At 41.0% G+C, this 23897-nt stretch overlaps 1 protein-coding gene across 1 annotated transcript in view; it reads left to right on the forward strand.

Annotated features, from left to right (window-relative positions):
• EFCAB6 (EF-hand calcium binding domain 6) overlaps positions 1 to 23897 on the forward strand; it is a 223760-nt gene that overhangs the window by 8567 nt on the left and 191296 nt on the right. Inside the window, exons 4-6 of the mRNA XM_033118658.1 lie at positions 7808 to 7956; positions 14396 to 14607; positions 19334 to 19422. Coding sequence (XP_032974549.1) covers positions 7808 to 7956; positions 14396 to 14607; positions 19334 to 19422 — 450 coding nt within the window. The remainder of the gene's footprint in view (positions 1 to 7807; positions 7957 to 14395; positions 14608 to 19333; positions 19423 to 23897) is intronic.

Consider the following 23897-nt stretch of genomic DNA (forward strand, 5'->3'; position numbering starts at 1 on the left):
GTTGGGAAGGGAGAGGCGGGTAGGAGCCAGTCACGTGCTGCCTGGTCAGCATGTTATAGCTCGCGCGCTGTGCTTTGCTTCTTAACATTTAAAATCAAAAAAGTCAGTGTTCCCATCATCCCAACGTAGCTATTTTTGTGACATCTTCTAGACCCTCTCCACCTGTGCAAATAGGTTTTTATAGCATAACAGTCATGTTTACCCCAGTGTACCTTTTCTCCTAGCATTGCCCTAAACACGTTTTGTTTTGACGTAGTCTTTCTAGTTTATCATTTATAACAGTGAGATATGACTCCATTAAAGTATATAAACTTTGAGAGGTTTGTGTTATATTTTGAGTTTGATTTCGGAGTGTGTGTGTGTGTCTTGTGTGTGGATAGACTTGAAATTTATGCTGCAAGAGAAGGTTGATTAAAATGAGGTTTGGGAGGAAGTGACAGCCTGTGTGGGGATTTGAGGAGAGCCTGAGGCAGGGAGACCCTTGGTGGAGGAAAGCTGCGGTCAGACGCGTGAGGCTGCCGTGTTTATAAGCCGAGTGCCGCATAAAGGTCAGCTTATAAACATGGATTTTTCTACTAAATTGAATTCAGATGACTGGCTAAATTTTTTTTTATGATACCCTATCATTTGGAATATATTTGTAAATCAACTTGCATTTTTCTAATTTCTATGTTTGGAACGGTGGACTAGGATTGCAAGACAGTTCTGAGATATTAAGGGAATATGAGGCTGGGGTAGGGGAGCCAGGACTGGGCTTCCAGCATTAGTGGCATGAACCCAGAACCCCAATATTTGATTAGCTATTTACTCGTGTATAGATGACTTGCTTTTAATTTTCCATGTGTTCTTTTGAGTAGGTTGCAGAATTGTTAGACTGTTTTGCAAATGCAAGGTATCCATTCTTGAGGACTGACAGATTTTCTTATTACTCTATCAATATATGCGAACTTCATAGTTAACTATGTGTTTATATGAGAATGCACACAAATCACTCCTACATATACACTCCTGGCACAATTGGGCAAAAAGCCTAGGATTACCGTATTTTGCTGTGTATAATGCACCCCAAGTTTCTAGCTTAAACTTGCAGGGGAAAAAAATCTTTCGCTTTAACTTTTTAATTCAAATTTTTATTTGGTTACATTTAGGTACGTGTTTTTTGTATTATAAAAGAATTTTAGCATTTACTTTTTAACATATTATGATACAAGAAATTTTATGTAACAAATAATTACAAAACACAAGAACCAGATACCAGGTACAAGAAATTTTATGTACAGGTAACAACTTTACAATATTTACACCTCATAGAAGACCAAGAACTCTTCATCATTGCAAGTTCATCGTAAGTTCAACAAAATCGATTATCGTATTCCAGGTTATTTTGCATATGGATATCGTTATTGATTTCTAGAGTTACACTTTTAACTCATAAGCATAAATAAAAGAATTAAAAACGTTTATTTATGTATGGACTTAGTACTACCCGTGTATAAGGCGCGTCCTTATTTTTCCCTCACAGCTTTGGGCAAAAAAGTGTGCATTATACATGGCAAAATATGGTAAATTTAGGCGAGTTTGGGTCTTGGCTTCATGACTTTCCTCTCTGGGGTTTAATTTCGCCACCTCTGAAAATATGGATAGAGGTATCTACTGACTCAGAAGGTTGCCACAAGGTTGCGGACTAGCCAATGGCCAGGAAGGAGGTGCTCAGTGCCGGCCAGGTGAACCTATTATGGTAGCTTCACTTAAATGTAACGTTTGCAGGGAACCTGACACCTGAGCGTCCTTAAAAACCGTGGACTTGTACTTCTAAATCAACTTCAGGTGTTTCTACAGTAGTGATCTCTGCTTGTTAATACACGGCTGGCTGGGCCCCCACCTCCAGAGTTTCTGATTGGTTGGTCTGGGTGGGGCCTGAGGATTTGCATTTCTAAAAATGCTGAGGTTACTGGTTCCCGCACCACATTCTGAGAACCAGTGTTTTAAAACTACTTGTCTGCTTCAGCAGCCTTTTAGCACTCATTGTTAAAAATGGAAAATACACGCATTTAAAAAAATAATGGCGTTAATAACAATAAAGATCCACGTTATTTCTGCTTGAGGAATCTACAAATGGATTAGCTCTTTCCCTCTTGAGATGAACTGGCGATGACATCTGTTGGGAAAAGTCTTTCCTCTGACCCCCGGGATTGGGTGGTTCAATGCATGCTCGTCAGCTCTCGCAAGGCAGGTGTGGCGTAACCTCCACAGGCTGCACCGTGTGGTGGCGAGGTGGCGAGGCTGCTTGGACACCTCCTTCCTGTTCTTTGAAAACGTGCCGCCAGCTTCTTTAAATCCTGAGTTAGATGGAGAGCTGCTGGAGGGTCGGGTGGCTCATGCTTCTCTTGCTGTTCCTCCACCCTCGCCAATGTGTGGCCTGCAGTGTTTGCTGAAGAATAAACCGGTGAGAGAGTGTGGTTGCTTGGAAAAGGCTACACCAGGGGTGTTTGGGTCGAACACCCAAATGGGCCCCAGATGTGGCTCTTTGGGATCTTCGTATTGAAACTAAAGTCTCATTGGCTTTTATGATCCTGCGGTCGGTAGAAATTAGAACTGGAGAAGACCCAACAGGTCAGCCAGCTCCTCCCACTGGAAGAGCGTTGTTCTCTGCAGGGTCCTCAGTAGCACTGGGAGGAATTACTTTCCATGATTATTATTTTTTTTCCATGCTGTCTTCAACTAAGTGTTTCTTGAATTGAACCGCTTTGTATTCAAGTAATAAAATGCACAACAGGCAGTACGTTTCTGGGTGATTATCTCACTCCTCAGGTGGTGTAATAAGGCATGAGGCCAAAGCCCTGGCATGCCTGATTGCTATTAGGAAGTGAATTTATGGATAAAATAAAGAAAGCGGTTATTTGCAGCAGCAGTAACTGCAACAAGGAATGTGGCTGCAGCAGATCCTCCCCGCAGAGAGGGCTGAGGCAGGACACGCGTGTTCCTAACCATCCGTGTAGCCAGAGACTTCTCACCGCCCTCAAGGAGCCGGTTATTAATTTTGTAAAAAGCAACAGGGAAGCCTTGCCCATTGCCAACCGGGTGAACTGGGTACCTGGGAAGATCTCCCCTCCTGGACCCGACTCTGGGCTTAGGAGTTGTGTAATCCCGGGCAGACTGCTTGCCTGCTCTGCACATCATTTTCCTCACCTCCGAAATGGGAAGAGCAAAAAGCGATTAGGCATGGACATGGTTAAATGACAGGTGTTAATAAATCGTAAGCACGTTTTCTGGCTCATGTAAGTCCCCAATAAATGCCAGTTGAATTAGATTAACTTTTTTTCCTCCTGAAACTCCTTCATCAGCTTGAGTTTCTCGTCTCTTACCTTCCTCAAGCTTCTTGAAACTCCTTGGCAATTACTCTGTCTTGCCTACTCTCCCACTTGCCTTCTCTTCTAGACAACCATTTCATTCTTTATCCTCTTTCCTTAATCCTGAAACGCTTCCACCATCCTCACTTGCTGCTGGTAACCTGACTTCCTGTTTCAAATGGAATTGTTCTCTTAATTTTATTTTCAGATTATTCATTGCAGGTATATAGGAATACAATTGATTTTTATATATTGCTCTCGTATCCTGCAACCTTCCTTACTGAAGTTGTTTATTCGTGTGTGTGTGTGTGTGTGTGTGTGTGTGTGTATTCTTAGGATTTTCTGTATACAAAATCATGTTATTGGCAAATGGAGATAATTTTACTTGTTAGTCTCCAATCTGGATACCTTTGTGTTTCTTTTTCTTGCCTAATTGCTCTGGCTAGAACCTTTCGTATAACGTTGAATAAAACTGGTGAGAGCAGACATCCTCATCTTGTGTCTGATCTTAGGGGGAAACCTTTTGTTTTACCATTAAATGTGATGTTAGCTGTTGGTTTTTTATTGATGCCCTTTGTCAGGTCAAGGAAGTTCCCTTCGATTCTTAGTTTGTTGAGTGTTTTTATCATAAAAGGTTGTAGGATTTTGTTAAATGTTTTTTCTACATCTATTGAGATGATATATATTTTTTCTTGATTCTATTAATGTAACATTGACTGATTTTTGTATGTTCAATCACTCTTGCCTTCCTGGTATAAATCCCACTTCGTCATTCTGTCTAATTCTTATTCTATATTGCTGAATTCAGTTTGTTAGTATCTTGTTGAGGATTTTTCCTATATTCATAAGGAATATTGGTTTTTAGCTTTCTTTTCTTCTGATGTCTTTGTCTGGTTTGGTATAAGGGTAATGCTGACCTCATAGAATGTGTTGGGAAGTATTCTTTTTTCTTTTATTTTTTGAAAGAATTGTTTTTCATTATTCTTTTTTAAATGTTTGGTACAATTCACCAGTGAACCCATCTGGTCCTGTGCTTTTTTGCAGTAAGTTTTTTTAATTACAAATTAAATCTCTTTGCTTGTTATAGATCTATTCAGATTTTTTTTCTTCTTTAGTCAGTTTCAGTAGCTTGTGTCTTTCTAAGAATTTTTCCATTGCATGTAAGTTATCTAGTTTGTTGGCATACAATTAGTATTCCCTTATAATCCTTTTTGTTTTTGTAAAGTCAGTAGTAATGACCTCTCTTTCATTCCTGATTTAAATAATTTGAGTATTTCTCATTTTTTCTTGGTCAATCTAGCTAAAAATTTGTCAGTTTTTTTATTTTTTATTGGGGAACAGTGTGTACTTCCAGGACTTTTCCAAGTCAAGTTGTTCTTTCAATCTTAGTTGTGGAGGGCGCAGCTCAGCTCCAGGTCCAGTTACCGTTATTAATTGCAGGGGGCACAGCCCACCATCCCTTGTGGGAGTCGAGAAGTCGAACCGGCATCCTTGTGGTTGAGATCCCGGGCTGCAACCAACTGAGCCATCTGGCTAATCAGGAGCTGAGCGGCAGCTCATTGACTTCATTCTAGTTGCGGAGGGTGCAGCTCACTGGCCCATGTGGGAATCAAACCAGCAGCCCGGTTGCCCAGAGCTCGTGTTCTAACCAACCGAGCCACCCATCTGCCCCCAAATTTGTCAGTTTTGCCGATGTTTTCAAAGAACCAACTTTTTATTTTGTTGGTTTTCTATTATCAATTTCATTTATTTCTGCTTTAATCTTTATTAGTTCCTTCATTCTACTTGGGTTTAATGTACTCTTATTTTTATACTTTTATTTCTAAAGGAAGATGGTTAGGTTATTAATTTGAGATTTTCTTGTTTTTTAATATAGGTATTAACAGCTATAAATGTCCATCTAAGCAATGTGTATCTGCATCCCATAAGTTTTGGTGTGTTGTGGCTGTATTTTTATTTATCTGAAAGTATTTGCTAATTTATCTTGTGATTTTTTTTTTTTTAACCATTGGTTGTTGAGGAGTATGTTGTTTAATTTCCACGTATTTGTGAATTACCCAATTTTTTTCTGTTAATGGATTTCTAATTTCATTTTAGTGTAGTTGGAGAACATGTATTGATAATTGTAGTCCTTTTAAATTTATTGAGTTTTGTTTTATCTGTTAACTTATAATCTATCCTGGAGGATGTCCCTTGTGTACTTGAGAAGAATGTGTATTCTGCAATTGTTAGGTAGAGTGTTCTTCAGATGTCTATTAGGTCTAGTTGGTTTAGAGTATTGTTCAGGTCTTCTATTTACTTGTTGATCTTCTGTCGAGTTTGTCTATCCTTTATTAAAAGTGGGTCTTGAAGTCTCCAGCTATTATTGTTAAAGTATGTGTTTTCAATTTTGTCAGTTTTTGCTTCATGTGTATTGGGGGCTATATTGTTAGGTACATATATGTTTATCTTCATTCTTTCTCTAATGATCTTCCTTCCTTCATATAGATCTAAGGTTTTGACCTATATAATTTTTCCTTCTTTCTAAAGAATTTATTTTAACAAAATTTCTTGCAAGCAGGACTGCTGGTGACAAATGCCCTCAATTTTTGTTTGTCTGGTAAAGTATTTTATCCTTTTGAAGGATAATTTTGCTGGATACAGAATTCTAGGTTTTTTCTTCTTTTTTTCTTTTTGACACTTTAAATATTTAATTTCATTCTTTTCTTGCTTGCATGGTTTCTGAAGATAAGTATGTATGGGCCATACTTTTTTCTTTTCTGTCTTTCTTTTTTGTATATCATAAATCTTTTGTTGAAAATTAGACATTTTAATAATGTGGCAATTCTTGAAATCATATTCTCTTTCCATGTTTTGTTTGTTTAGTGACTTTTCTAAACTAACTTTGTAAAGTCTGTATTCTTTGTCATGTACGGCCAGTGAAGTCTCTGATTGGTTAGCTTACTGGTCGGCTCATGACAGGACAGAGATTTCCTTAGATGCCAGGAAACAGTAGTCTTTCGATCTTCGCTTAGGGGCTCCTTGTATGTGTGGGAGCTTTCCTTCAGCACTCCGCCAGGCAGTTTACAATTCTACCTGAGCTTTCACTTCCTGCTTGGGCCTTGACCAGAGCCTGTCCAAGGCAGCCAGAAGTGAGAACTTAGGGCTTCGCAGGTCTTTCCTGAGCAAGCACTTAGCCCTGGAGAGGCTCACAGCCCTACGTATGTGAGTGGCTGTCTAGATTCCCAGGAATATGTGAGAGCTTCTCAAAGCCCCTAGGGACAACTCATTGCCTAGATTTTTCCTTTAAGCTTTTTAGTTAGTCTATTATTTACCTGTTATCTGCCTGCTTAGGCACCTAAGATTTTAAACAACAATTGCCCTGACTTTTTCAATAAATGCCTTTTGACGAGATAGCCTGTTCTTCCTGGGCAAGCCCTGAATTAGTTCAAATAAAGACAGACTGGTGAGTGGGGTCTTTCAGGAAACCATCAGGTAAGTCAAATAATGAAAATTTTTTGGTAATGGACTTTTGAAGGAGTTCAGCCACCTTCTTTTCCTTCCAGCGGCTCTTAGGGTTTGCACTGTGATCACAGGCTGTTGGTTAAGGCTCCTGCAGATTTGGGGGTGGGAGGAGATGGGAACAGGGAAAGTTAAAGTGCCACAAAAGTTTATCTTTCATGAATAAATGCTCCCTAGATTGCTGCAAACTTTTGGTTAATTCCAGAGTTCTGAAACAGTTGACTGTGACATTTTTGCCAGTGTTCTCAATGCTGTTATGGAGGAGAGGATTTTCAGAGGTCCTCACTCTACCATCTTTTTTTCTACACTTTATTTATATATTTATTTTGACATTCAATAATATTTTATATGAATTTCAGGTGTACAGCATAGTGGTTGGACATTCATATAATTTCAGAAGTGACCCCACTGACTAGTCTAGTCCCCACCCGGCACTGTACACAGTTGTTACCATGTTATTGACTATCTTCCCTGTGCTTTACTTTACATCCCCATGCCTGTTTTGTAACTACCAATTGTACTTCTCAGTCCCTTCACCTTTCTCACCCTGCCCCCCCTTCCCTCCATCATCTCTAGAGCTGTCCCCAGCTCTGCCTCTGACTGTGTGTTGGATGTAGTGAGGCATTTCAAGAGAGCTCAGAGAAGCCAGACTCTACCCCTGCTGCCCACCAAAGAAATGAGTGCATGGGAGTCACGATCCAGGTGGCTTCTCTCATCCCAAAGCTTCTTTATTTTCCCACTTTTGAAGATCACTGGATCTGCTAAAAACAAGGCGCCTGCAATCACAATTTGGTGTTCACTTTAAGAATAGTCTTTGAAACACTGGAAAGAAGGTCACGACTAGCAGCATTTTAATAGTCCCCGGCTGTCCTTTCAGAAACGAAATAGATAGGAGGTTGGCCACGTTTGTAATGTGTGCTTGAAGATAATGTCATCTGTTTTCTTTTATATCACAGGGATTTAACGCACAAAAGAGCGATTAGACCAGATTGTCCTACTTCATCTCCTCATACACAGAAATTCACAAATTTAAGACCGCATTCTTCACCATGTAGAGTCTATTCAAGAAATGCTTTCGGAAACATGGTCAGACCTTCTTCTTCAAGTGAGTATTCATGGACAAGTAATACTAGCAGTAGATATCACTTATGTATGTTTAGTATGCAGCAGACTCTGTACAAAGGTGCCAGTGTCATTTAATCTTCACAATAAAACTATGACGTAGGTTCTATTTTTGTCCCTATTTTATTTGTGGGGAAACTGAGACAGAGGTTGATTAAGCCACTTGCCCAAAAGTTACATAGTTTTTAAGAGGCAGGGTCACAATTTGAACGCAGACGGCGTGATTCCAGACTCCATGGACTTAACTACTGTGTGATCTGGTATACTTCCTCACTCGGTTTTTCTTAATTAATAGACTTTATTATTTTTTTTTTGAGTACTTTTAGGTTTAGAGAAAAATTGAGCTAAAGTGCAAGAAAGTTCCCATACACCCCTTTACTTCTCACCCCTAGTTTCCCCTATATTATTAATACATCTTGATTAGTGAGGTGCATTTGTTATGATTGATGAGCCATTATTGATACATTACTGTTAATTGAAGTCTCCAGTTTATTTCAGAGTTCACCCTTTGTGTTGTACATTCTCTGGGTTTTGATAAACGAATAAATACACGTGTCCACCCTTACAACGTCGCACTAATAGTTTCGCTGCCCTGAAAACCCTCTGAGCTCTGCCTGTTCATCTCTCCCTCCCCCGAACCCCTGGCAACCACTGAGCTTTTTCCTGTCTCCAGAGTTTTGCCTTTTCCAGAACATCGTACAGTTGGAATCATACAGTATGCAGCCTGTTCAGATGGGCTTCTTTCACTTAGCAATATGTGCACGTAAGGCTCCTTCATGTCTTTTCATGGTGTGATAGTTGATTTCTTTTTATCTCTAAATGATGTTCTCTTGTATGTGTGCACCACAGTTTATTCATCTGTCCACTGCTGAAGGATCTCTTGGTTGCTCTCACATCTTGGAAATTATGAATGAAGCTGCTATATTTGCATATAGGTTTTTGTGTGGACCTAAGTTTTCAACTCCTTTGGATCACTCACTCAGTTTCAAAGCCATACAATTTGACATTATTTCATCTGTTCATTCACTTGCTCCTTTCTTCCTTCCTTCCTTCCTTCCTTCCTTCCTTCCTTCCTTCCTTCCTTCCTTCCTTCCTTCTCTCCCTCCCTCCCTCTCTCCTTCCTCTTTTCCTCTCTCCTTCCCTCCCTCCCTTCCTGCCTCCCTCCCTCTTTCCTTCCTTCTCAAACCTTTTATGAGCCCTAATATGTGACAAGAACTGTCGTAGGTACTGAAGATAAAGAGATGGGTCCTGTAGAAGGGCCTGCCCTGGGGGAGCTCCCCATCTAGAGAGGGAGATGAGGAATCCCAGTGGATAGAGACAAATGCCATAAGAAGCAGGGACAGAGCACTGTGAGCACACACCCCCATGAACCAGAAGGACTCAGAGAGGACATAACGAAAGGGGACGTTGGATTTTGCCTTGCGAATGGAGGACAGGCGTTCTAGTCAGAAGTCACACTCAGCACCCGTGCTTACTTACAACTGGTAAGACTTTAATCCCATGGTCATACCCACCCACTAGGGAGCCTGGGAAAGGCAGACATCATTGCAGACGGCCACATGTCTACCCACACCTCAGGGTTTCTGTTTCTAAGGGAAAGGGGGCAGGGTTAGCTAGTGATTTCCAACGCAAAACTTTATCATCAATAATAAATCTGTTCCAGTCCAATAGCCACGTCTGTGCCATTTTTGGGATATTTCTCACTTGAACTAACGTTCTGATAGTACAGAGAAGACGAGGGAAGCGGATTTGCTGGATTAGAGGACATTCCTGCTCTTAAGGCTCTTGGTGATTGCCCTTCGGGAAGCTTGTACCTGTACAGCCCCACAGATAAGATTTAAAGGTGCTTATTTCTAAGCATCCTAACACAGAATGTTATCCTTTACAGCTTGTCTATGTGAAATCCCAAAGCAATATTGTGATTTTAATTTGCATTTCTTTCATAGTAACATTAACTTTGATTCTCAAGTTTATCGGGTTTCTTTCTTTCGTAATCTGCCTTTTCATATCCTTTGCCCATTTATCTACTGTGAGTTGGTCTTTTTAGTGATTTGTACGAACTCTCTTTGTTTTAAAGATGTTAATCCTTTATCTGCCTTATGTGCCATCAGTGTCTTTTTTCATTTGCCATTTGCTTTTTACTTTTATTGATGGTATTTTTTAATGTGCCAAATAATTTTTTTCTTAAATTAAAAAGTTATATGTGTACATATGGTGTCTTCTAGCATCATTTTCTTCTCCAAAGGTGGTCACCATTAATTGTTTGGCCTCTCTTTCATGCATGCACATATATACACATAGAGATGTACTTGTATAACTCATACATTAAATCACATCCTGGGGTGAACGTGAACCTGTGAGCCACAGCCACAGACATTAGACACCCTATTTCCTTTGAAAATGATTTTTGCTTTTGTTTCAATTTGAATAATTTCTATTGCTCTGAATTTGTATTCACTAGTCCTTTCTTCTGCCCTGTATCTATAGTCTGCTACTAAGCAAATCAAATGAATTCTTCACTTCTGATGTTGTATTTTTAATGTCTAACTTGTTCATGTGCTTTTAAAAAATAGTTTCCATTTCTCTGTTGGAATCCCCCCTCTGTTCAGCATGTCACTGTTTCTTATAATCTCTTTAATATATTTATCGTTCTTAGTTCAAATACCTCATCATTTCTACCTCTGTTCTCACTGTGGGTCTGCTAATGACTGTTTTTGCTCTTGATTAGATCACCTTTTCTTATTTCACTTGTCTCGCAATTTTTAAAACCTTTAAGACCAGACATCTGTGTGAAACACGGTAGAGACAGAAGTAGCTAATACTCACCGCCGACAAGAGGAGTGCCCTGTCTCCTTCTAGGGAGCCGGGCTGACTCGGTTGAGTCTCTGAGTTGAGCTGTGTCTGGACTTGGTTGCAAATGCATTAGCACCAGGTGAGGACCGGTTTCAGATGCCTCCTTTTAGCTGATCATGACACCTGAGTCCTGGTGAGACTCCAGAGATCTGTGTTCCACAGCCCGGCTGCCAGCTTGGCCTCCCGGGGAGCCCTCGGCTTTACAGCCCACCTGCCGGTTTTAGAGGGGTTCCGGGGGAGTTCTCTGTCCTCCAGCCCGGCCCCCAGCTCGCTGCCCTGCTCTGCCCCCGCCCTCTAGTCTGTGGTGGCTGCTGCGGTGCCCTCTGTGAAGGCCCGTCTGGCGTCAGAGCCTTGGTTCTTCCCCTCTGTGCTCAGCCTTGGGGGGGGGGGTGCAGCCCCACCCTGCAGAAGACCCTGGGTGCCTCGGGCGTATCACAGCTCTGTGCGTCACCCCCAACTTTGGGGCGCGACTTCTGCGCATGTGTGAGGGCACTAGCAGGCGGGCGCAGACTTGCCGTGTGACCAGGGCTCCCGGCACGGGCCTGGGGGTCGGTGGTCTTCTCTGAGGAGTGGCTCGTCCTTTCCGGAATTTAATTTCTTTGCTTTCCCTGTTCTCTGATGGATTTTAAACCCATCTTTTGAAGCTTATCTCAGTTTTTTTTCTCATTGTTAGGGTGAGAGTGACAGTCTGTTGTGACTTTCTGTATCCTAGATGTATGTAGGAAATTTCGTCAAATTGCCCTCCCGAAAGATTATATCAATTTGTACTCCCACCAGCAGGTTATGCAAAATTTGGTTACTGCTTTCATGTTAAATCTCAGAAGTTGCAGAGGGCACGTGAAATAAAAGGTTTTCCTTCAAGGGTTTTCAAATAGTTTCAAATTAGTATTTTCTGATACTTTTAAATTAGAATTATTGATTGTGAAGATGGGGCTTCTTGGAAAGCAACTCAAATGTACAGGAAACGTCTGAGAAAAGATTTCAAGACAGAGACATAAACTCCTGAGGGGTCCCTCTGTGACCCACAGGGCTCAGGAAGAGGATTTCCAGGCCTGGTGGGGAGAGGGACCAGTAGTGTTTATAGCTGACATTGACTCATGCAGCCCCTCCGCGTGGACTGAAGCAGCCGCTTCGGAGACCTCAAGTGACAGTCAGAAATGGAGAGGGAAGCGCGGACGGAGCCCCGCACTTCTGAGATCCTTGAAAGTCTTCTGGGCAACTCGAGCCCCTTCTCCTGCCTCAGGCCCTCTGCCCAATCCTCTTCTCCACGTCTGCCCTCTCCCAGGGGAGCGTCTGACCAGAACACCTACACGTGGCCTCTCCCATGGGGCTTCTCGGCTTCCTCACAGCTGGTGTGAGCATCTTGAGAGGAGCAGGCAGAAGCTTGTCATGCCTTTTGTGACCTCGTCTTGGAAATCGTGTGGCATCAATTCTGCCCTAGTCACAGGCCCTCCCAGATTCAAGGGGAAGGCGCACACACCCCGCCTTTAGATGGGAGGAGTGTTTACATGGCGTTGCAAGAAAAGCACGTGTGGCAGCGACCTTCTGGTGGTCATTTTGGAAAATACCATCTGCCATGCCTTCCCATATCCTCTTTCTCAGTGGAGGCTGTCACCCCTACACCCAGCCACCCATGCCAGATACAAAACTTCCCTTTTCCCTTCCTTTTCCCCTCCCTACCCTGTGCACCAAATCAGAAGACTCTGTAGACTCTCACCTGTCCATTTGCACATCTCTGATTCTTCCCTACTTTTCACTCCATGACCATTGCAGGAGCGACACCTCCTTTATCACTTGCCTGCACGGGCTGTGATTACCCAACGTCTCATGCCACCGCTGTGCTTCCTGTGCTGTTCCTCCCCCACATAGCACCAGGGTGCAGTTTAAGAATGAACACTGGGCTGTGTCGTTCTCTGGATGCACAGCCCACAGTGGCAGCCCGTCCCCAGAGCACAAAGCCGGAGGACCGCCCGCCCGTGGTTTGGCGCCTGCCGGCCTTTGCAGGCTCCTCTCGTGGCGTGTGCCTGCTCTGCCTGTCCCCTTGTCCTCCCTCTGCCTGGGCTGGCTGTCCTCCACAGCAGCCGCACTGCCAGCCCCACTTGCTCTCGGGTGCACTACGGTGCAGTTGGCATGTCACCCCTTTCCTCTAAGAAGCTTTTCCTGAGACCTTCCATCCTGTCAGCGGCCACAGGCAGCCCTGGTTCCGGGCCTCCAGTGTACCTGGTTACCGACTGCTCCCCCTCTGGGCGGCTGGGGCCTCCTGAGTGGGAGGCTTCCCCGGCCCCCGGCAGAGGCCTTGCATGTGCTGGGCCCTCAGTGAGCGAGCAGGGAAGGGGAGCACCGCTGATGGCCAGGAAGGAAGTGGCCCCCAGGCCCTGCCCTGCTGCTGCTCGGGAGGGTAGGGCATGTGGCAGATGTGGCAGGTGGCCATGGCAGTGTGACTGTGGGGGCACCGATGTTTCCCCCACCTCAAACAGAAGGCAGTTCAGGGCAGCTTACAGACGTGAGGAAATCCCTCAGGACCCTCTGGGCGGCCCAGGGTGGCGCCCTGAGAGCCTGGCTTTGAGTCTGTCACCCCAAGGCCAAAGCCATCGCTGCCCTCAGCTCAGACTGGGAAGGTTCAACAGCGTGATGAGAAATTCTCTTCCTTCCCTTGCTCCTGCTCGTGAGTAAGTTTATAAAAGAGGAGGCGATGTTAGCGACATTTAACACACATCCAGAATTTGCAGTGTAAGACAGGGCTGCTAAATCAGCTATGGTCACCAAGCCTTCGCAATGTCGTAAATAAATACGAGAGATTTACCAGCGACCGCTCTTCTTAGCCTCCTCTTTCCCCAGGAGGCTATAAAATATCCGAATACAATAATCACGCCTTCCTGCTCGTGGTGCTGATTGGCACCGTCAGTTGATTTGTACTTGCTGTAGCTACTTAGCTCTGGCAGTTTTCATCTTAGGCAGAGGGGAGGGAGGCTGTATTATTATAGCTCCCCTTCGGTGACACGGGGACCCTGGGACCTAACGCACTGCAGCCGGGACACAATCCTTTTCCTCCCAGAAAGGGCAGTCCCCCTGAAAGCTCAGCGCACTCCAAACATTCTTCCTTTACCTTGTAGCATCTATCCTATTCTCATTTTTTCCTTGTCTTTGAAAGGGAAATGATCCTGATTTAAGAATTACGTGTTTTTCCCTCAAAAATTTGGTAAGAGATGCAAAGTGAATATGATATTTTAAAGACTGATTTGAAATGATATTGATTCTTAACAAAATTTTATTCCAATATCCTTATTTTTCACTCATAGTGACATATATCCTTTATAGGGAAGATTACTAACGTTATTATAGGGAAGTAATAACTTACGTTATTACTGCCATTTTGCATTGATCAAATTTCAGAAGGGAAAAAAAACGAGGGCAGATTTGCCATCGCAAGTTACCCGATGACTAGGTGTGTAAACCTGGCTGCAGTAGACCTACTGTTTTAGAAGTTTGCTTGGTCCTGGTACCCAGTGAAACGGTTTTCGTGTCCGAGCTTTAAGCACGTTTAATCCATAGCTGTTTCTCTTGTGCAGCCACAGCATTTGCAAATCCAATACTGTCCTTCTTCGACGTTCAACGGATTTTATTTCAAAGAATGACCGATAAAGGGGATGAATTGATAAAAGCCTTTGAGCTGCTCGATGTCAATCACAGCCTGACGGTGTCCAAGAGTGAACTGCAAAGAGTTGTCAGCGCTTTCCTGCTGCCTCTCACGAGCGAACAGTTCCGCGATGTGCTGGCCCAGGTACGGTCCGTATAGCGGCCTAGAGGAACCCGACCAGGGAGAGGAGGAAGTGGGGACCCGGGCATGTGGCCCCGACCTTTCCCTCGTCCCAAGTGAGCAGTTCAAGTTTCAGTGTTCACAGTCCCCTTAATTACATTCTGGCAGATTTGGGATGATCGATAAGTACTGGGGTCAGAGTTTGCACGACGCGCTGTTACAGTTCTTTTCTTTTACTTTTTTTAAAGAAGGCTTCCAATGTATGAAGTATTCGGTTAACTTACATTTTGGAACTTAGTGCAGATGCTCCTTGACTTATGATGAAGTAACGTCCAGATAAACCCATTGTTAACTGAAAACATCGTAAGTCGAAATGCATGTACTGCACCCGACCTACTGAACATCGTAGCTTAACCCCCCTCGCCTGCCTTAAACGTGCTCAAACACTTCGTTAGCCTGCGGCGGTGAAGAGACTGTAGAGTATCAATTGTTTCCCCTCGTGGTCGCACGGCTGAGGGGCTGTGGCCACTGCCCGGCATCAGGACAGGAGGGGATCACTAGCCCGGGAAAAAGAGCAAAATTCAAAGTACAGTCTACTGAATGCGTATTGCTTTTGCAGCATTGTAAAGCTGAAAAATCCTAAGTTGAACCATTGTAAGTCAGGGGCCGGCTGTATTTTGCATTTGTTCTTGCTTCAAATGGTTATTGAGCACCTACTGTGTGCTTGACCCAATGCAGAGCAATCAGATGCTGGCTGCCCATGAGAGGACCCCAGTTCTGCTTGAGATCTCTGGAAGTGTGTTGATAGGTGCTAAGACAGGCATAATTACTGGGTGGTGTGGGAATTAGAGGAGGGAGTGCTACCTAAAAATGAGGTGTGGTAGTCCAGGTAGGCTTCTGGGAGGAGGGGGTATTTTGCTCTAGGGGATACACCCCCTCCTTACGTACATGCATTTACATCTACACTTATTTCTGTATCAATTTTTCTACATATTGAAAACCGTAAGTTCACACCAATACTGCCAATTCTATTCCAACACCTCAGGGTTCATTCTAGTTTTCTCACTTTTCATATTTATAACTACCTTTTCACACAGTGAGAAACTTGGCTTCTATTATTCTTAGTATATTTACTTATTTGACTGGTCTCCCTGGCATGTGACTCATGTCCAGTCTTCAGCACCCGCACGCCCCACTCTGGACTACCACGGCTCCCCCAAAACTGCAGACATAATTTTTCTCTGCCCGTCTAATGACTTTAGGACTGAATTGTTAGGGAACAGACAGGAAGAAGGGAAGAGGGAAGAAAGATGAAGAGCTTCTTTTCTTCTTTTTTAAAAAATGTTTTCTCTTTATTCACTTCCAAAATTTCACAAATAGTACATATTGATATTTCACATGCCACTCTTTATTGTATCTACATTTTAAATGAAAGCTTTATTAAGATATAATTTACATATCATGAAATTCACCATTTAAAAATGTACAAGTTAGTGGTTCTTAATATATTCACAGAGCAGTGCAACCATCACCACTATCTAATTCTCGAACATTTTCATCAGCCCAGAAAGAAACAACGTGTTCTTTAGCAGTTACTCCTTCTCCTTCTCCTTCTGCTTCCTGACGCCATTCGCCATTGGTCTACATGCTGTCACAATAGGTTTGCTTATTCTGGACATTTCATATAAATGGAATAATACAATATATGGTACATTGTGTCTGGGCTTCCTTCAGTTAGCAAAATGCTTTCAAGGTCCATCCATGTTGTAGCGTGAATCAATAATTTGTTTTTTATAGCTGAATAAAATTCCATTGCCACCTTTTGTTTACCATCAGTTTATGGACTTTTGAGTTGTTAACATTTTTTCGCTTTTGTGATCAGTGCTTTTATGAAAATTCCTGTACAAGTTTTTGTGTGGACATATGTTTTCCGTTCTCTTGGGTACATACCTAGGAGTGGAATTGCTGTGTCATATGGTAATGTTCTTTGCTTTTAAAGAACATTTGTCCTTATAAACAGTGTATCAGTTTTCTAAGCTCGATTTAACTGATACTTTATACCACATGGAGAGTTAAAATATTATTTCTTACCAATGTCTCCCTATATTCATGATCTAATGTTAATTTAAAATTTTGACAATCTTCCCAAGTTTATCAGTTATGCAGGAAGAGGAAAAGTACAGTAAATGTTAAATGTGTATCCGTTTTTAAAAACTACATCTGTTTTTAAAAGAAGTCATCGAGAACTGAGAATTTCAAAGATTTTTAAAAAACAGGTTCTGGTCATCTACCTTAAGTGACAGGCACGTTTTTCTAGGACCCTGTGATCCGTGTGTAAAAAAAGGAGGCTGGAGTGCAGTGCAGTGAACAGAAGGCCAAGTTCATTGCGAATGAAGGGCAGGGCCAGATTCTCTTTCTATTCCCTTGAGTTCTCACCATGTGTGACTTTTTCTAGATCTTTTAATGACTAATCCATGTGGTGATACAAACTTTCTTTTCCAATAGGTAATGTAAGCCTGACTAGAAATGCATGAAACTGGCAAAATAGTTCATGAGACTTGCCCCCTTAAAATTAGAAAAGAATTTTCCCGTTGTAGTGAATTTGCTTTAGCTTTAATTTTATTTCAAGAACCAGGTCAGGCATGTTTGAATGTGAGAGTATTTTGATAATTGCTCAGGGCCTGTACCTTAGTTTTCATTAATTTTTTTAAAAATGTGGCCTCCGTCTCTGAATATTAATGTACAAATTTTTAAAGAAGTTGAATTGGTAAATAGATTCCAGGGAAGGACAACAAAGTTCTGTCTGGTCCCAGTGGTTGTGGCAGGTGAGGAAAGAGAAGCCTTTGAAGATTCTTACCAACATGATGGTTGTTGATTTAAAAATTACCCTCCCTAGCCCCAGTCTAAGGATTTGCTTCCGGCGATTCATCTATGGACGGTTTTGATTCTTAAACGATTTTGCCACAATCACAAATATTGAATGTTTTTAGCAGAGCTTCTCCTTTTGGACTAGCTCCTTTGGCGTCTAAGGGGCTTAACTTTGGGAGACTGGTCATTGCAAACATGTATCTGCCATATACAATTTGCTTTAGACCATAAATAACAATATGAATGTGACAAAAACTTCAATAGCTTGATGGATTTTTTTTTTTTTTTTTTTTACATGCAGGGTGGTTAGTGTGGTGACATGAACTTGGGCTCTGGAGTCACAGAGATGTCTGGCACTTAATGACCGTACTGTGCAGGGAGGTTACACCTCTGCCCTGTGGACTGTGGACAATGTCAACACCCTCAGCAGGTGGTTTTCAGGCTGCTTAACTCAATGTGAAAACCAAGAGTGGTGCCTGTGCCCATTTCTGGACCAGGAGCTCTGCCAGTGTTCGTTTCCTGCTTCCTTTCGCTGTGCTCTTCTCACTGCCCAAACCATGAGGGCATCTGCACATTTAATCTGTCCTTGCCCTGCTTCTTTAGATTAGGGAAACTCTGCAGTGTCTACCCAAAATTATGTCTACTGAAAAATGCCCTATCAGAAGTAGAAGTCATGGGTGTCCTTTCCAGGAAAAGGACTCAATCTTCCTCTGGCCAGTGTCGCAAAGGATTCAATCTTCCTCTGGCCGGTCCCATTTCCTACTTATATTAATACATGTTTTCAATAGTAAAGACATTTGTGCTTTGGGAAGACCGAGATAACCACGCTGGGATTTTAAGGGCTTAGTAAATATCAAACTTGACGGTATGGACTTGGGAGACATTCGGCCAAATGGGAAACTGTCCTTTGTGTATTTGCATAAAGCTTAATAAAATATACTTATATTGATTATATATTTATCTTAATTTTAGTTCATACTCCTTTTTGGGGGAAATACTTATCTTCACTTTTTAAAAAATTTAGTATAGAGACTCTACTAAATTAATATAGAGACTTAATTTAATATAGAGACTTTATTTAGAAATAATTTCAAGCCTCCTGAAATTTTATAAGAATAAGATTAGTACAAATAGTTACCTGTATGGCATAAATAATACCCGTATGCTCTTTACCCAGATTTGTCAGTTGTGAACATTTAACCTCATTTCCTTCTCCTGTGATCTTTTGTTGTGTATACATGTGTGTATGCAAACAATACTATACACGATATATACAAACAATGTATACATAATATTTTTTTCTGAACCATTTGAGGGGATGTTGCTTATATTATAGTTCTTTACTTCTAAATACTTATATGTATTTCCTAAGACTAAAAACTATTATATAATCACAGTACAGTTATCAACTTCCTTAAATTAAATGTTGAAAAAATAATTTTATTTAATCTAGAGACTGTATTGACTCACTTGACCCAATAATGTCCTTTATAGAATTTTAAATTTAAAAGTGATTTTTTTCTACCTTAAAAGTATATGAGTGTACAGAAAGTTTACATGACACTCAGAGGATAAAATGATCCGGACCTCAGCCTCTTGGGAGCTCTCTCTCTATAGTAGATATAATTCTACTAATTTTACTTTATGTTTTAGATTGCTCTAGATTTTAGATAATTTTGTAGACAACTTGTGGATTCCTAACTGAGCATAGATGGTACTGATGCTGTTTGTACTTGGTTTGCCGAGGATGCTCCTGGATTAAGTTGTGTTACTAGAAAGCCCAGCCTACTGCTCGAATCCTGCCTTACGGCGCGAAACCTGTGCCGTCCACTGTGTGGTTCTGAATCTCTAACAGGCTATCCTTCTTCTTGTTCGAGTGCAGATCCCCCTCACCAGTTCTGGTGCCGTCCCGTACCTTGAATTCCTGTCCAGATTTGGTGGAATTGACCTAAATATAAATGTTATAAGGAGGTAAGTTTTTTTTTCCCCCTTATATGAAAATGTGAAATATAGGGCACAAGGCCTTTGGAGCTAATCATGCCAACAGCTGGAAATGGAAGATGTGTTCGTAGAGCTTGTCCCTATAGATCTCCCCCAAACTCCGAGTCAATTCATTGTTGTTCTCAGTCTAGTTGTGGAGGACGCAGCTCACTGTCCCATGTTGGTATGATGGGCATTGCACTCTACCCGGCTGCACTCTACCCGTTGGTCGCCGGCTGGCAGCCCACGGCAGCTGAGCTCCAGGGAGAGCCATTGTTCACAAATCTAGCTGTAGAGGGCGCAGCTCCCTGGTCCATGTGGGACTTGAACCGGGGACCTCAGTGTTAGAAGCACAGCGCTCCCACCACCTGAGCCACCGGCCACTCCTCATCCCTATAGAATTTAATAAAGTTAATCCTCAGTCAAAAGTTTATTCAGTGAAGTGTCTAACTTCTATACAGGATGTAGTTCAGAATAAGAGAAATAATACTGTATTAAAAATGGAAACAGCAAATTAAAATCAGACTAACATTTTAGATGCAATGTATTTCAGATTTGGACGTAATGAATTTTAATTTTGAAGTAAAAATACTAAGATGCTGAAATAAAATTGGTTCAGTTTTACACATTTTAAATGTCTTTCATAGGAAAGTGATGATTTTTGGTAGCTAGAAACTAAATATTTAAAAAAAGATCTTTGTATGAGCTCTTTTGTATTTCATAACTTTAGCATAACCATAGGGCTCATTTGCTTTATCTGTGAAATGAGAGTGTTAAAGTATCACCTTTAATTCTCTATCAGCTATAAAGTTTTTTCATTCTAGTGTGTAATTTAGGAAATATTGTTTTAGTAAAAAATTATTCATTCAGATTATCAACTCTAAATGAATAAGGCTCATTTTCTCAGGAATTGTGTAAACAATTATAATAATTAAATTTGGTCCTGAAATATTGGCAAATTTTAGTATTAAAGCTTTCATGATTAAATCCATCATGGATGCAGCTTAGGTGTAAGAATTAGTGAGGCAGAAGAAGGGGGAACCGGGGAGCTGCTATTCAAAGGATAGAGTTTCAGTTTTGTAAGATGAGAAAATTCTAGAGTTCTGTTGCACAACGATGTGAATATACTTAACATTGCTGAACTGTACGTTAAAAATGGTCAAGATGGTAAAATTTATGTTATGTATTTTTTTTTTACCACAGTTAAAAATAAACTAGTGTAGCAGTTCCAACAAGACTGACAAAATATTGTACCCTCCATGGTCTGGGACTTCGTTATGCTCTATTTAGTTCATGCTTAGTAAGTGGTGGACTAAGATAATCTCCAGGCTCATTCAAAAGAATGACTTGTTTTATAGACTGCATATTCATGTTCTTGACCTAAAATCACCCCCATTTGGGGGATAAGGTTTTTTGGTGGACAGTAAACTAATTTGAATATTCTTTGTTGAAAAAACTAAACAACTGGAAAAACTGAAAGCAGGAGAGTTCTTTCTCTCTCTTTTTTTTTTAATTGTGAAACATCAGTCTAATAATTTGAGATGAAAAGGATCAAAAATTACTTCCTTAAACATAAAAGGCTACATATTTATACTAAATTTGAAAGATTTCTAAATTTGAAGCTAAATTCTCTTTATTATTGAACATGAAGCATTATAGTGAATGGAGACTTCTCTTTGTAGTAATATAGTAGGATATATCCATGAACCGCACTCCCACTGGAGACAACTAAAATGCCGGCTAAAAGACAAAATATTTTAATACATTACTGAGCTGGTAAGAAAGTAAGTAATCCCCAGAGACCACACATGAAGTGAAAATTGGAGTACAGAGAAGTGAGCATTCTGAAAAGCTAACTATTGCCTTGAGGGCATTGACCAAATCCTAGGGAATGTGTATCAGTTTTGTTGGTTATTTGGAGTGAAGGGGACAAGAGACAAAGCCTAGAGGGTCTGCCCAAGGTGGAGGAACCTAACAGAAGCCCAGTACATCTAAAGTTGGGACATCTATGCCTTCAGTAAGGATAAGTTACAAGTATAAACCTGCTGCACAGAGGACACAAGGAAACCTACCTGTTTTGACATTAGCATTGGGTGAATAGAGGAAAAATATTGTATGTAATTACAAGTTGATTTACATACAAGTCTATGCCTGAAATAATGCTACCTGTGTGGTTCAAAAAGTCCGGGCTAGGAATTTACTTAAAGCTGGTCCTGGACTGGGTATGTCCTTCTGTGAGGAATAAATCTTCAACCTAGCCCTTACAGAATTTCCACAGATAAAGTACCAAGTAACATCTGACCACAAAAAATATCTTGAAAACACATGAAGAAACAATGAAGACTGCAAACCAGTAGAAACAATATCTAGTAGAATATTAGATCTGTCAGTTGCAGCATCTAAAAGTAGTATTTTAATGTGTTTAAAGAAATGAAAGAATGGATTCAATATATGAATACAAAACAAGAGGAAATAATAATAAAGATTGGAAGAAGTAAAAAATGAAACTCTGGGACTAAAAGATATAATTGTAGGTATAAAATTCATTGGATGTGAGAAAATAGTGGGTTAAACACAACTGAAAAGAGCATTAGTGGAGTGGAAAATAGGTCTGAAGAAATTATCCAGAATGCAGCACAGAACGACAGATACAAAATACGGAGGACAGAAATGAGAGACGTAGAAGATGGGAAGAAAAGGCCAAATATACTTCTTATAGAATTTCCAGATATATAAGAGAAAGAGTAAGGCAGAGACAATATTTGAAAAGACAACGGCTGAGAATCTCAAGCCAGATAATAAAAAGAAACACCTATCGTATGAAATGCCTAGACATATCACAGTGAAACTGCAGAACATCAAAATCAAAGGGAAAATGTTAAAGACAGTGAGAAGAAAAACTGAATTGACTTCAGAGGAGTGACACTTAGCTGACTCTGCTATGTCAACAGTGACAATGAAAGGTGTAAGACAGTGGAATAATCTCTTCCGTGTGCTGAAATAAAATATTTGCCACATTAGAATTCTATATTATATTTGTAAGAATAAAAGCTTTTTCTGTGGGAATCCCTGGAATCGTCTCTTCTTCTAGCTGTAGTATATGCTCATCCACTAATAAAAGAATATTTGGAAAAGGGAGAAATATCTGGCACCTTTGCATGTGGTTACCTTTCAACTAGATCTTGTATACTTTCTTCATACTGACTTGTATAAAAATAACAGGCAGTCTTTGCAGTCACTGAATTATCAGGTCATTAGAGTTGGTCTGAATCGTAGGACATTGACAGAGTTGCAGCTCAAATTCCCTGAATTTGTGGTGGTCGGACTTATTATTCTGGTTACAGCACTTCCCTTCTAGAAACATGGTTTGAGAGGTCACATGTTCTGTCAGCCAAACCTTGGTGCCCTTGACAACAATATGTGAACATAATACAGAAATGATGTGTCACCTGTTCTGCCCTGGCCATCTTAGACTTCCCAGAACTGTCTAAAAATCACTATACAGGGAAGTTCCTGAGTGTCCTATGGTGGTTGATTAGGTTGGAAGCAAGATGAAGATTCAAAAGGACCTTTTGCTTCCAAAGACATTTAAGACCTGGAATGATATCAAAAAGTCTCTATGCCTCTGAGTGTGTGAAAGCTGATAAGGACAAAATATGGAACAATTATTGTATCCAAAACAGAGGACCTGACATCATCTATAATAATGGTAGTGTCATCATCCCTTCAGAAACATCCAAGGAATCTTTCTACTTAAAATGAGTAAATTGCTTCTGATGGACGTGTAGGACATTTCTGCGTGTGGACTGAGTGTCTTCTGCATATTAGATAATCCATACGGCACTTGGCACAAAGCTGCCTCCCTGAAGAGTAACTACAGTTGTCCATGGATTGTTTTGTCCATATACAAAACAATCAAAACATCTTAGTAGAAGTTCTTAAACGTTTTCCGAGCACCACACAAGGTGATTCCCGACAATGTTCTGAAGAACTTACTAAAGAACCTGATAATTATGTTGAAGTGAAATTCATTCATGAAGACCATGTATTGGCTGGCCTTCAGGGCTTTAATTAACAGAACAGATGTAAAACTGATTGTAGCAGGTAGACTGTGGTAAAGAAGAAAAGGAAGAAAGAAGGCTTTCCTCCAAGGGAAGCAGGATGTGGAAGGGAAAAGGATCCTTTGCTACAAAGAAACGTGCAGCTAAAGAAACTCCAGAAAAGGACCCTGTACAGCAGGAAAAACGCCTTCTGCGTAGCATCCTGAGTCTGGGTGCCTCTAAAGGTCAATTCAGCTTGGACAGCTTATTTGAATTTCTGAAGACTAAAGACAGGATAAAATCAGTGAGCAACATTTAAAAAAAAATAAAGATTGAGGGTGAAATAAAGACATTTTCAGACAAAAACTGAGAGAGTTCATCTCCTGCAGATCGTGACTAAAGGAAATTCTAAAAGATATGCAAAAG

Source organism: Rhinolophus ferrumequinum, chromosome 10 (genome assembly GCF_004115265.2).
Source record: "Rhinolophus ferrumequinum isolate MPI-CBG mRhiFer1 chromosome 10, mRhiFer1_v1.p, whole genome shotgun sequence".
In the NCBI taxonomy this organism is placed as follows: domain Eukaryota; kingdom Metazoa; phylum Chordata; class Mammalia; order Chiroptera; family Rhinolophidae; genus Rhinolophus; species Rhinolophus ferrumequinum.